The sequence below is a fragment of the Dermacentor albipictus genome, chromosome 5 (genome assembly GCF_038994185.2).
Source record: "Dermacentor albipictus isolate Rhodes 1998 colony chromosome 5, USDA_Dalb.pri_finalv2, whole genome shotgun sequence".
Taxonomy (NCBI): Eukaryota; Metazoa; Arthropoda; class Arachnida; order Ixodida; family Ixodidae; genus Dermacentor; species Dermacentor albipictus.
The window spans coordinates 134721329-134736603 of NC_091825.1; the positions used below are offsets into that span (position 1 = coordinate 134721329).

General features: G+C 45.2%; 1 protein-coding gene across 5 annotated transcripts in view; it reads left to right on the forward strand.

Moving 5' to 3' along the window:
* Window positions 1–7920, forward strand: part of LOC135921269 (sodium- and chloride-dependent GABA transporter 1-like) — a 34395-nt gene extending 26475 nt beyond the window's left edge. For all 5 annotated transcript variants that reach the window (XM_065455579.1, XM_065455582.1, XM_065455581.1 and 2 more), the window contains one exon: window positions 7541–7920. In XM_065455579.1, coding sequence (XP_065311651.1) covers window positions 7541–7642 — 102 coding nt within the window. In that variant the 3' untranslated portion in view covers window positions 7643–7920. The remainder of the gene's footprint in view (window positions 1–7540) is intronic.
* Window positions 7921–15275: the final 7355 nt, after the last annotated feature.

Sequence of the window (15275 nt, forward strand, 5' to 3'; positions counted from 1 at the left end):
TGTAAGATGCAAAGCTCGCCACTGTATCCTGTGCACGCTCACTTTGGGCCTGCTATTTTATAATGCAAGCAAGAACTTTGCATATGCCATACTAAAGCTGTCTTATGTCATACACGCTTGTTTTAGTTCCAACTTTCAAATGCCCCTTTGGATGCTAATTGTTTTGCATCACAGTCTAGTCTGTGTGAAATTGCATGCAATATGGAGATCCTTTTGTTATATGCGGTATTCGGTAAGCGTATAAGTAGAACCTCGTTCATACATTCCTGTTATGTACGTTTTCTCGGCGCCAACGCTCGCAATTGAGAACACAAAAAATGACGCAACAGAGTTACGCTCATTTTTTTACCGGTTCATACATTCTCGGAAAACAAAATTTTTCGGCACCAACATTCAGCACATCATCAAACTGTGATCGTATGATACGTTTTCCGGCTGCTACATCCCGTGTAAACAAGAAAATACACAAGGCGCGCGTGATCGAGAACAGTGTATAGCTGCCCACCGCGGCAGCTTCATCGCAATACTTTCCCGCCCGTCTCACGTGGAAATGCAGGCGCGCGCTCAGTTTCTCATTTCGTTGCCAGCAAATCTTCTCCGAGATCGTTCCAGGCGACATTCATAGCTATCATTGCCAATCCTATTACGATAAGCATCTTCTGTTTCACAGCACGTGGTGCTGTCGGAAGCATAGCGCAAGCTATTAATAGGCGATAACCGAAACGCACTGCCGTTCCCTGCTGTAGGCTGCGATGGTATACGTTTTCCAGCCGCTAGATTCCATATGAACAAGAAAAGGCGCGAGGCACGCAGGATCGAGAACAGTATATATTCACTTGTCTCATGTGAAAACGGTGCGCAGTTTATTATTCCTGTACCAGCATATGTTCGCCTGGGTCGTTGCACACCACATTCATAGCTATCGCAGCCAAACCTATTGTGATAAGCATCTTCACCTGTCTGTTTTACAGTGCGTGGTGCATAGTGCCATTGGTAACGTACTGCACGTCTTTAGTATATGCAATAATCCAAGTGCACCACCGTTCCTTGCTGCAGGGGGCACGATGTGGGCATCACATTTAGCTTCGCCGGCATCCAGCGTTGCCCACGAGCTCGATTTTGCTTCATTTTCCTGTCACCCTCTTAAAACACCATGCAGTAGGAAAACAACAAAACACGTCTCGAGCCGCCGGAGCACAACCAGCTTGACACGCGTCAGCGTCTCGTGTAGCAGCGATCCATGCAATGCTTTGCATTACGTAGATGTCAACGATAGTTGATTCTGTCAAATTTTTTAGTTACTTCGGATCGCACGCTTTCCCGGTTAGTATGTTTTTTTTTAATGCGTTTTTTTTTCTTCCCAAGATGGATGAACGAGGTTCTACTGTATCTTATTTGCGGATATCGAGAAAGATGATTTCAGACTTAATTTCTTATATCCAATAATTCATTATGTCCATGTTCATTATATGAAGGTTTGACCGTATTGTAGTCTACTCAGCTAGTCAGTAGGGCATCATTTTTATCTTTTATTTGCTGCGTTAGCCACCTACTCACATGCTGTTGCAACAAAACGTTTATTGCTTCTTGGAAAAAAAGTAGAATCTTATTTTATAGCAGGCCAACTTGCAAGTAGTCAAGGTGACAAAGCCAAAAATGGGTGCACTAATCACATATGGCTTCTTGTAGTAGTTGATGCTCAAGTCATGTAATAAAGTACACCTCTGTTCGTTAGATGTTATTTGCTGCATATTAATCAGGCTATATTCTGTGCACTGATGTCCCATTCATTTTAGGACTGTCCTAAATGTCGACTCCATCTTGTTAAAGGTAGCTTCTATGAACGTGCAATGCTTACGTGGCTTTGAGTTTAGAAAACACTCTTGCATGTCATGGGTAGAGCACGTTGTGCAGTGTAAAATCATCGTTATCATTGTCATGCATTCTTCATGAGTCGCATGTATCATGTGGCTTTTGTAAGTAGTACCGTATTTACTCGCATATAACCCGCACCAAAAATTGAAAAAATGTGTTTAAAAAGTGGGGGTGCGGGTAATACGCGAATATTCCGGAGAAGGGGGGCTCGGCGGGTCGGCTTCACGGCAACGCGCGGCCTGCCGTGCAGAGTCCGCATCCCCATCGACATCAACGTGTGTTGCAGTGCATATTAATATTGCACCAACCTTTTGACCACCGAAGGCCAGTATGGACTGAAAGAAGACCACGTGGAAGCGGAGACCATGGAGCATATCGTTTTGCGGTGCAGAACACTTCGTCCGGACATTGCCGAAGACGCGGCGATAGATATAGAGGGTGCCCTGGGATTTGCAGGGGAGGACGGACGTGTGGATGAGAGAAGGGTAGTGGTGACAAAGAGTAGGTTGGAAGATTGGTGCAAAAGGGGCTAGGGACGAGTGAGTCTATAAAAGAGGGACAAATTACAGTTCACAATACGAACAAAATTACGGGGGAAAAAAAAGGGGGGAATCCTAGGCTAGGGGGCGCAAGCCACCACCGTTACAAAGGGCTAAGCCACTATGATCCATCCATCCAGCCAACAAGAGGCCAACGCAGGTCACAGCCAGATCCACATCCATAGTCTGTTTAGTCCCACGCCAGCCACGCGTTTCGCATGCTTTGCATACGCTTTGTTCAGACGTTGATGGGCCTTGAGTAAGGTGCCGTTTCTTGTACGCCCAGTTTGCACAGTTCGCCAGCCTTGTCTAGGCATCATGAGTGTGTCTCGGCGGCAATCATTCACGGCGAAGGAGAAACTCAGGATCGTCGCCGCTGCTGAACAAATCGGCAACAGAGCTGCTGCGAGAAAGAACGATGTCGACGAATCTACTGGCGGAAGAAAAAAGACTCTCTCGAAGCTGCGAACAAGGACAGGCGAGCGTTTCGCGGCCCGAAGACTGGCGCGTACCTCGAGACGCAAAATTCATCGAGGAGCAGAGGAGTCGTGGCCACGCTGTGTCTACAGCCCTGAAGCTGGCCCGGGAAATGCACATTCCACGCGAGTTTCATGCGAGCCGCGGATGGCTGCAGCGCTTTATGGCCAGGCATGGATTTTCGATGCGGCGGCGAACTACCATGTGCCAGCGGCTTCCCGACGCTTACGAGGAGAAGCTGCTCAACTTTCAACGTTACGTCATCGGACTGAGGAAAGAGCGCAACTACTTGCTATCTCAGCTGGGAAATGCTGACCAAACGCCAGTATATTTCGAGATGCCTATGGACACGACCCTGGAAAAAAAGGGCGCAAAATCTGTTAGTGTGCTGACTGGCGGCAACACCAAGCTGCGCTGCACAGTGATGTTGTGTGCTTTGGCCGACGGCACCAAACTGCGCCCGTATGTAATATTCAAGCGCAAGACTCTACCGAGTACACCACTTCCCCCAGGAATTGTTGTGCGAGTGGAAGATAACTCGTGGATGAACAGTGACCTCGTCATTGACTGGATTCAAGCAATCTGGGAAAAAAGACCAGGTGCCTTGTTGGCACGCCGTTCGATGCTGGTGCTGGATTCGTTCCGAGGCCACTGCACTGACGCGGTGAAAGCTCGCCTCGCTGACAACGGCACAGACCTTGTCGTAATACCTGGCGGCATGACTTCCATGCTCCAACCACTCGACGTGTGCATCAATAAGCCTTTCAAGGCTCACGTGAAGCGGCTATATGCCCAGTGGATGGCCGATGGCCTTTACGCCCTTACGCCGACGGGACGCGTGCGAAGGCCAGATATTGCACTGCTGTGCCAGTGGATCGTAGATGCATGGGGGATGATCCCGGCCGACATGGTACGCAAGAGTTTCAAGAAGTGTGCCATAAGCAACAGCCTAGATGGTACCGAAGATGATTACGTCTTTGAGAGCGGCGATGAAGCCTCAGACGGCAGCAGTGAGAGTGGCGACGATTGACAATTGAACGACAGCACTGACAACGTTGCGGCAGTCGTTTTCAAATATATTTGTTTTGAAAACTAAAATGGTGACTGTTTGCTCAGTTGTAACTTCCTAGTCCTCATTTTTTCAGGTAAGTGTGCGGGTTATACGCGAGGATATTTTTTTTTATTTCATGGGGTTCAAAGTTAGGGGTGCGGGTTATATGCAAGGGCGGGTTATACGCGAGTAAATACGGTACGAGAGATGCCCAAAAGTAATGCCCCTTTCTTTGTTTACGTCTTAAAATAAAGCTAGGGACTTCAATACTTACGCCTTGCAACAGTGACCTTGCACCTTTATAGCAGCCCAAGAAGTTACCCTTATTTTTTGACATCCATCTGGAACAATGCTGTGTGTGAATTTATGGCGAAACTGAAAAAAAAAATGTGAGACACACAAAAAATTCTTGGGGTTTCAGAGATTAAATGGTGCTACATGAAGGCCTCTGAAAAACTAATATGCCGTTACCAGCACTCTCGATGCAACACAAATCCACAAGACTTTTTGAACCAACATGACACTGGCAACCTTCACAAAAGTCTTTTGTAAATCAAGGGACAGCGCTCAGATTTGGTCATCCAGTATTCGCTCACAAGTTGCATACAGCAGTAGCCCTGATTGATGCTTTTGGGCTAGCATTGTTACGTATAACCAATAAATCATGCACTGCGCTGAACATTTCTGTTTGTGAATGAGAGTTGAAACATGCAACAAAAGACTGTACGTTCATGTGCAAAGCTCGAGCTTATAAGTTAAGATCACGCATGCCAAAGTTTCATGCTGGAAAGGAGACAAACTTTGTCTCAGCAGGCAATAACATGTCCATGAGTCAAGTAGTTATTCTCACAGCAAAGTTCATGCATTTTCAGCAAATGCACTTGAAATAAGAAATTGTAGGGCATTACTTTTTAGGCAGCTCTCATATATCATAGCATCGTGGATGTTGCACTTGGTGTGGCAGGCACTGTTGAATGTCATGAAATTTTATAATCTATGGTCACAGGAGTGCAATGGTCACACATGCACATTGTTATTGTGGAGTCCCATGTTTTCTTCAATTCTACAAGGCTTGCCACACTAAAATATTACACCCTTAAGTGTCTTGTCCTACAACACTTTAATTATTATCAATTTTGTGTGTATTTCTTTTCTTTAAAGGAAACCTACTAACAGAAAATTTGCCTTGTTTTTATTCTTTACTGGATGGCTGCTGAGCGAGTGATTAGGCTATGGAGCCTCAATGCCTTGAGAGTGCAACAAATAATTAAATGCGTTACCTTTCAATTCAACCATTTCAATATGTATGCCAAGTGCAGCATGGCTTCAGATGCGAAAAAGGAGACTATTCACGTCACTGAAACTAGTTGTGACGGTCCTGTGGTACCAAACTGAAAGCTCAGCCCCTTCAGCACTCGACAAGACAGTTGATCGCGGGTTCCCTTGTGTTTCTGAAAAAAAAAAGAAGTGCCTGATTAGAAGGGCCTGTTTCACAGCTTTTGGCAATATAATCATTGCACCAGGCTGACTGGCACACTCGTTAGTTGTTTGTGATACCATGTGACTGCCACCTCTAGTTTTGGTGAGTTGAGTAATCTCCTTTTTCATGTACAAAGTCATGCTGTACTCAGTGTGCATTTTCAGTGGTTCACATAAAAGATGCTGTAATTAATTATTTGTGGCACTCTCAAGGAATTGGGACTTCCTAGTGTAATTGTGGAGTAGACAGCTATTTAAAAAAGAAAAGGAAGAAAATGATACACAAAATTTTTGTGTCAGTGTTCTTTTAACTGATGCATGCCTCAACATATTGTGATACTCGGAACAGGAAAATAGTGGGTGAAAGAAATGGAAGTGTTCTTGATGGTGATTATTATTGTGGGACAAAGACAAACATAAAAGTTGTGAAGTGCTTTCTTTTTCTTTAACAGCACAATCATTGTCAGAAATTGTCTCCACAGTGTGTGATACTGTAGCGCACAGCTTCACCACACCCACAGCAGGGTTATGAATGCGTCAGAACTGTGAATGGACCATCACTTCATAGCATCCAGTGTCACCATTAACTGATGTGCAATTTTGTCATCTGTGGCCTCAGTAGCACACATTGATTCCTCTGTTTCTGTGAGCATGAAATTTTTCTTTGCTTCTCCCCCCCCCTCCCCCCTTCTTTCTTTTGTGTTTTTATTTTACTAACAATGAACTGTCTCCTTCACCTTTAATATTCACTTCCTCTTGACAGTGACATTCTTCAGGTTGTGCTGACAGAAGCAGCCTTTGTATTTCCCAAGAAGTGCAAAAGCTTTGTAACCGTCACCCCGAGGGGTAGCCTTTTACAGTCTAACTAATAACAGTGTTGCAGTCAAGTAGCTTTTCCTGCCGTGCATGTCTCGCTGGTTTCCCAGCTGTATTCATTGTGTTTGTTTCCTTATTACTGGGGCCAGGGCTATCACACAGCGCAACGCATAGCATGGAACCTTTGTCCTGTGCCATAAGTCAGTATGTGCTCGGATTTAGGATGAAGCTTTAGCTTAGGAGTTCCTGTCGAAATACACGGGAACGGAAAAATTGTTTTTCTCGGCAACCACTGCACAAAGTTTGATGAAGTTTGTTGCGTTTAAAAGAAGCTAAAATATGGTAACTATAGGAAAGGGATTTTCAATTTATGCCATCTATAGTTGAAGAAAATGATTATTTAAGATTGCAGAATTGCAAAAAACTCTAGTAAGTAGTGTACAACTCTGTAGCTCGGCAATAAAAAAATGAGATCACAATTTCTCAAGCTGCACCTAATAACACATCTAAAGTGGGCAAAGTTGGTAAATTATACAGTGCCCTGAATTGTGCCACTAATTAGTCAGTAGGACATTTTTGGAACCCTTGTGAACATTGTAGCAATTTCACTTAAGCTTTAAATTCATGTATCACATGCATTTGCTTGAGATGCTCTAACGAATGCAGTTCGCAGAATTGTGATATCTGTTCTTGGTTCAAAGTTAGGGATTGGTAAACTTCGTGATTCAACTTTTATTCAAATGTGTGAATTATTTAGAATTTAGGCCCTAAATAAAAATTCAGCTTCCTAGAGTTTTGAGAATTTAACTTTCTCTCTCAAATGCAACAAACCACATTTAAGTTTGTTGAGCAGTTGTTTCACAGAGCACTTCTGTGTTTCTGTTTTGTGCACTGAAATATCGTTCATTCTAGGACAGTCCTAAATGTTGATTTCATTTTGTTAAAGGTAGCTTTTATGAGCACATATTGCTTACGTGGTTTTGAGTCCTGAAAGCAGCCTTGCATGTCAAAGGTATCTCAATAGAGCACATTGTGCAGTGTCCAATTGTTATTGTCATCGTCCTTCTTCACAGGTTGCATGTCTGCTGTGGCTTTTGTAAGTTGTACAGTGTACTTGAATAGGGTAATCGGGGTTGGCCCCGAACTAAAGCTTCCTCTTAAGTTCATACTGACTTCGCAAGAACATGATCTGTCTCCTCTTTATACCTTCCTGTGTACAAAGATGTAAGAATGAAATGGTGTGCTTTGGGGCAAAGATTGCTGAAGCAGCATTGCCACTTTTATTGCACTTTGTCCACCGCAGCGACTGCAGCAGGGTATATCGTCTACTCTAAAGCCGAAGCTCCGAGCTGAAAGAGGGCCACTCCTGGATCCTCTGGCGAAAGCGACCCTCAGTGCCGAGTGATGGGTTGCCTCGGCAGCTCACGTGATTGTTTGCGATTTCTGCAGCGCCTGGTTGGAGGCGGGCGGCTTTGACCATGTTGTGAACAGGCCTTGTTCTTGTCGTTGAAGCGGCACCCATGCTGCTCAAAGGTCACCAAACTTGTTGAAGAAAGTGTGATTTTGTTATTATTTCAACAGGTTTTAAAAGGCATACTCTGCATTTTGATATATACTGTATTTTCCATCCCTATTGTACAACCAGAGAATATTTTGTCTATAATATATATAGTCTGAAAATTTTTTCATGTTGTTGTGTTATTTTTTTTTCTCCCAAAAGTTCAAGTTCCTCTGTTGTGCACTGTCACTTATTTTTAGTTTTCGTGTGCATTTTTGCGCACGCATGGACGCTGTCACTGGCGGGTCTTGTTCTATATAACACCGAAGTTAAGGTGACAATGTCCTGCTTTTACTGCCACGTGTCTCTTACATATATATTGTGAGCACAATATTTGCACCTCATTTGTACATATCATCACCACCTCACGCCGTAACTGCTTTGTCCAACCCACCTTGTTGCACTGTTTACCATCTCCCCCCGTACACAGCCAATATGCCTCCCACCTACCGTTCATCTCGGCGCCGCTCACCTTCCCTACGCCATTGCTTATTGTCCCCACTTTGGCCCGCCTTACAGGCCCCTGACCTCCACTTGGAAGACACACCGCTGAAGTTTTAGGAGGGGAAACTGCATCCATGGGACTGCCTATAATTCCTCCGGAGTGCCCTTCGAAATTATTGTTAGTGTTTGTGGAAGGTGTTTGCTTCAAAGCTCTTATTGACACTGGTGCCGCCATTTCTGTCATTCATGTTGATTTTTGCGCCCGTTTTTGAAAAATGACTGCGCCATACTGTGGCGCTCCCTTGTGTGGAGCAAATGATGCCACAATTAACCTGATCACGCAATGTACTATATGTGTGTCTATTGATTGCGTCCATCATCACATAGTATTTGCGGTGCTGTACTAGCGCACTCACAAACTTATTTTGGATTGAGATTTCTTGTCGTCCGCCTTTGCGTTTAGCAGTTGCCACCAGTGCATCCTATCCCTGACCAGCACAAGTCAGCAATATCATTTCACAGATGATGCACATAGCTGTTTTGTAACTGCCACAGATTATGTGCTTTGGCCATCTAGAGAACAAATCATCACTGTTCATTCCACTGATATTGTACACGGCAACGTGTTGATTCACTCTTATGGCCACATTTAATCTAGACGAATTGTGATTGCTCCCAGCCTTCTGCATTTCACTGATGTGTGTGCAATGGTTGCTGCGTTGAATACTACTCCCGATCCAGAATTGTTGCCCCGTGGATCAACTACCACACACACTGTTGATACTCAATTCGTTGTCCCCATTCCTCTTACCATTGCACCAACGTAGTCAACTTCGCCTCCTCTTGCTCTATTCTGACAAGTTCCATCAGCCCAGACCTTTCACCCGCTCAGACTCGATATCTGCTCAAGTTGTTGAAAAAAGATGGTGCTTTGTTCGACATCCATTACCCATTCTCATTAAGATGCCTGTCGCCGCTCATTACATCCAGACCGATGGATCACGCATTGTTCACCGCTGTCCATATAGAATGCCTCTTATCGAGCACAAGGTTATCACAAAACATGTGTCCAACATGCTTGAACGGAAAATATAATATGCCCTTCCTCAAGTCCCTGGTCTTCTCCAGTAGTTCTTGCACAGAAAAAGGACAGCTCAGTGCGCTTTTCCATCAGCTACTGCACCCTCAACAAAATTACACGCAAAGACATTTATTCCCTGCCACAGATTGATGACGTGTTGGACTCTCTGCAGAGTGCTGAGTACTTCTTCAGTCTTGATCTTCCATCTGGCTACTGACAAATATCAATGTGCCAGTCTGGTGGGAAGAAATTGGCATTTGCCTACCCAGGCAAGCTCCACAATTTCAGTGTGATGCCTTTTGGACTCTGCAACGTTCCTGCCACATTCGAGCGCATGATAGGCAAAATGGAAGACCTGCCTGTGCTGTCTTGAAAATATAGCTGTCTTTTCTACGACATTCTCACAACATCTCAAGTGCCTCGAAGTTTTAACCTGTATTGTTAAGGCTGGACTGAAGCTGAGCACAAGAAAATGCCACTTCATAAGCAAGACCATCAAGGTTCTGGGACACTTAGTAAAGAAGGGCTTCAGCTGAACTCGGAGAAAATTGCCACAGTCCTCCAACTTTCTCCATCTAAAACGTCAAAGAGACTTCCAGTTTTATCGGCCTCCTACTTCTGCCAATTTATATGTAATTTCGCATCGACAAAGACGTAAAACAATGACAAAGAAGTGGCGGCTCAGGGTGATGATATGTGTAGATGAGGAAGATGAGATGGTAATATTGTGCTCACAATTTACATATATAGATACTGCAAATGACTGGTTTGGACCACCGTCAGTTGCACTTCACTCCTCGAAGAGGCAGAACATGTGTCGAGTGAGCTCCTGAACAACACTTGGCAATGTGGTGAACGCAGTTAAAGCCATGGATTCGGGACCCTAAAGAGGTTTAAAGACCTTAAAGAGACCTTAAAGAAATGCTAATGCATTTCTCTCGCATTTACTGCTGAATTGCCACTGCATTTTATTTTATCAATTCTCCTATTACCGCGAAATTCCTCATCTTGCCCGCGAAATTAACGGAAATAGTGTTTCGAAACACTATTTTATCAGCCTAAAATAATATATTTTTATCATTAGTGTCCCTTCAACTCTCATAAATGAATCACTCAATCTCGCATTCCCGCGCGCATGACACGCGGCGCTTTTGTGTTATCGCAGCGAAATACAACGCGAAGTGGCATATTGTATAAATGCGCGGTGTAACCGCGGCCGGAGGTGCGCTAGAATTAAGCCTCCGATTTCGTACGACGCTGAACGCCAGTGTAAAAGATAAAATAGAGAAAAAAATTCACCTACTATTACGGTACTGCCTAGTGCAAAATTTGAACACAGCTATATATGTGTTTTCATTTCGTGGTATATCGGCTGGCACGGACAATCTGTCTCGTGTGGCACGTTGCAAACGGAGGGAGGCGTGGCGCCTCTGCCTCGCTAATCTGGAGGTGGCGGGAGCCAGCCCGTGGGGGCGATTCACAGCAGACGACGCGCATTACTCTGGTACCATCTAAGTGCCTTCTCGTAGCCACCGTCGCCGCACTACGCTTTTCCTCTCACCTTTTCGCCATACCCGCCTCCCGACTCATGGTTCCGCTGCACCTCCTCCGCTTTCCTCCTCGCGTCGTTCATCACCCGCTGCGCTCCGCATTCGCTCGGTTACGAGGGATAACGCCGACGCTCGCGCAAAAAAAAAAATAAAATAAAACGTCTTGTTTCCACTTGTTTCTGGTTAAAAACGACCTCCGGCGTGCAGCGGCGGGCGTTGTACATCTGCGTTTTCTTGGACGATAACTTTCGGCGATACTATCGCCTTCGCGTGGCGTAGTGCTCAACCAGCCAATAATCGCGCACTGAAAGTGATATCGCCGAAAGCGGCTGCCCGAGGATATGTCGATTGAAGTGCCACGGGCCGCTGTATGTATGTATCTATGTATGTATGTATGTATGTATATATATATATATATATATATATATATATATATATATATATATATATATATATATATATATATATATATATATATATATATATATATATAGAAGATGCGTCAGGAACATTAGCCACGCTCGTCGTCGCCCGTGGAAGCCGATGCGTCCAATCCCCGACAGCCAGCGCCGTTCGACCCAGCCAAGCGGCCGAGAATGCAACTACAGCCCGCCTGATGCGGCAGACCACCCTTTTTTTTTCTCTATCCAGCGGCCGTGGCAGTGCGTCCCCCCGGCATGCTCCATAAGCCAGTTTTACCAGTTTTACTGTCGCAGGGAGCTCGTTTTTTTTTTTTTTAATGCGGAAACATTATATGCCCCATTGTGCGAAGTGGGTCGGCGCGACCGAAAGATCGTGCCAAGAATGGCCGACGGCGCAACGAGTAAAAACACGCTCGGATTGATGGCGATCGCTCAGGGAGGTTCTTGTAAACAAAGTAAATGAATGGTTTTGAAAAGAAAATTTGCAAATTTCGGTCCGTGGGAATCGAGCCCGGGCCTCCGGGCTGAGAAACGAGCACGCTTCCCCGACAACACAGCGGCTCCTTTTTTTTTTCTTCTTCTTTATTTCCAGCTTGGCTACAACCCTAAAGGTGTTTGCGATCACAGATGACACTCGTTTTGTATGTGTTAATGCATCCAACACTGACATCGCATCTTCATCGCAGTCAATCGTCTTATACACATCATGCACTTTCACAGCCATTTCCACAAAATATTCATACTCAGACCGGCTTTTAACATCACTGCACTATATGCAAGCAGACTACGCCAGACATGCAGCCCGAGCGAAAAGGTAACGTACATCTGTTCAAAATGCGTTCTTCCACGATGCTTCACAGTGAAGTGCTGGCGGACCAACTCAGGGCTGTCCAGAGGGCCCGTGTGACGGCAGAGGGGCTCGGCCTCTCTGTCCCGACGTGGAAGCGGCCCGCATCAGTCCCAGACTGATCCCCCAGGACCTAAATAAAGCTCTTTATAGCATACCATACGGTTCTGAGCGGCTAAAGGTGTGCCTAGTACGTGCGTCATTGCGCACGTCAGATTGCAGCCATCTGGCTGACACGAGGCGTGGCCTAGTGCGTGCGTCATTGGACACGTGAAGGCGCAGCCAATGGGGAGGAGGTGGCGCCACGTCATGAGTATAAGATGAGCGCATTCATGGCATTCCGAGGTCGTATACTTTCGCGGTATCGGTGTCGGCTTATCCGGTGGTAACTACACGCCCACTCTAAAAAGAAAAGGAGGAAATGGGGTATTGAGATTACTCCTTTAGGGGAGCAACTGATCTGCCACAACCATTCCTCCCTTTAGGGGGTAAGTGCGAGTGGATGAACTGTTACTCCCCATGCCGTTACTCCTCCGAGGACTAACAGTTGCTCTTTTCCGATGCTCCTCAAAGGAGTAACGGTCATTATTTCCGATGCTCAGCAAAGGTGGAATTAATGAAATTAGGCATTTATACGCTAATAAAGAAAGATTACTGAGCTGGACCGTATGTTGGACCGTATATTGTGGCGATCCACTTCATTTTCCGTTTTTCTTGCCCTTCGTCGCTGCAGTTTGGATGGCGAGATCGGCCGCTCAGCGCGGAGGATAAGAAGAGTGAAAAACGAACTTTGTCGTTCAAAAATAAGGCCCCTGCTTTGTTTTCTGCTGTTAGCGCGCTTCATTCCAGCTTTATATACATCTCACATGAATAGGGACATCGCGGTCCAGTAATTTCACATTGTCGCATTCCGCGTGCTTATTTATCAATACTGCAATCCCCATTGGGGATTTTAGCAGGGTGGGAAACAATACATATGTAAAGAATACTATAGCATAGGCAACGAAAACAATACGAATCAGGTTAACAGAGCTTGAACATAGCAGTGGCACAGCAAGATAACAAATTGTTACTCAATACTTGAAATACTTGAGCTCTCACTCGCTGCTTCTATATATGGATGAGACAATTGGGGCAGCAGAGTTCTGGACGAGACGCGGTTGCGGCTTGCAACTTGAAATTCTATCAGTATATTTCTCGCGAGTGCTAAGGGCGCTTGCGCGAATCCCGGACAGGGTCGCGCGGAGATGCACACATGAAAAAACTCTGATCACCTTTGATTTCGCTTAACTAAATGAAATTGCTGCGAACAGCCATTACGATGAATTTTCTCGCAGCTCTTTTCCTGCTGTACCATTTTATGTCTGGTTCTCTCGAAGACCACGTATATCCGCTCCTGGGCTGCTCGTTTTCGCGCTTCTGCATTTTTTGGCCACCGTCATTGTGCAATGATGGCGAAAACCGCAACAGAAGGCACCTTTCTCCTTTTTCCTCTTCTTTCTTTTCAATACTAAGTTCTGGCCTCTCACTCAGCCGCCGGGCCCAAGTTCTTGCTTCCCTACTTCTTATCGTTCCGCGCAGCCAGGGGTTCTCTGCTCAGCCGAGGACGTACTTGGGTCACAAGAGCACCAGGAACTTGCTGGGCTTACTCACTGCCTCGTGGGTCTCGAATCTTCGATGGTGGTTCCAGGGTTTCAGCTCTCACTCGCTGCCTTGGTCGTGGCCGCTTCCTCGTGGCCTGGCAAAGGAAAAAATTTTCTTTTTCGGGTGCCAAGCTATGTAATAAGTGTAAGTTCGACTTGAGCAATGTGCAACAAAAGTGGAGCTATTAATAATCTGAGAACGAGTACCTGCGTGCATTCGTTCAACAGACAAATAGGAAAGCATACATGAACCTGCTCAAAGTCATTCGTGTTTCATAATGCACAACATTTACAAAGGAAATAGAAGTTGTGCTGACGCACGAAGCGATTTAAAGTGTCGATAAAGCGGAAACTCTAGACCGCTTGCTAAAGTATACACATGCGTTCAGATCCATGCACAGAGACAGATCGGTTTGATAGGCGACCCGTTCAAAGAATACTACTATAATTCGGCGCATAAATGCCGTTCGCGCATGGTTCGGTTAGCCGTCTTGCAAAAGTTAATATAGCATATATTAACATAGTTTGATACCAGCAATCTCAAGAAGCAAGGCTAATGGAGTCAAACCTATAGATTAACAATACAGTGAAGCGATCGAATTGCTAGATACGATAGATGTGCGCCTATGGCATTGTGCTGATGATACCAAGCGGAAACTGCCTTTGCCGACCGGAAAACGCCCATTTGATACCAGCAATCTCAAGAAGCAAGACTAATGGAATCAAACCTACAGATATAAGAATACAGTCAAATCAATTGCTAGCCACGATAGATGTGCGCCTATGACATTGCACTGATGATACCAAGCGGAAACTGGCTTTGCCGACCGGAAAACGCCCATTTGATACCAATAGTTAATCCATTTACAGTGTTTAACGTCCCAAAGCAACACTGGAGCTACGAGATACGTGCCTAATTTGATACCAGCAATCTCAAGAAGCAAGGCTAATGGAATCAAACCTATAGATTAAGAATACAGTGAAGCAGTCGAATTGCTAGCCACGATAGATGTGCGCCTATGGCATTGTGCTGACGATACCAAGCGGAAACTGCCTTTGGCGACCGGAAAGCGCCCATTTGATACCAGCAATCTCAAGAAGCAAGACTAATGGAATCAAACCTACAGATATAAGAATACAGTCAAATCAATTGCTAGCCACGATAGATGTGCGCCTATGACATTGCACTGATGATACCAAGCGGAAACTGGCTTTGCCGACCGGAAAACGCCCATTTGATACCAATAGTTAATCCATTTACAGTGTTTAACGTCCCAAAGCAACACTGGAGCTATGATGATACGTGCCTAATTTGATACCAGCAATCTCAAGAAGCAAGGCTAATGGAATCAAACATATAAGAATATACAGTCAAACCAACTGCTGGCCACGGTAGGTGTGCGCATATGGCATTATGCTGATCAGTACTAACTGGCGGATTTTTCTCCGGCCGCAGCAGCTCTATTCTGATAAGGGTAGAATGGAAAAGCGTT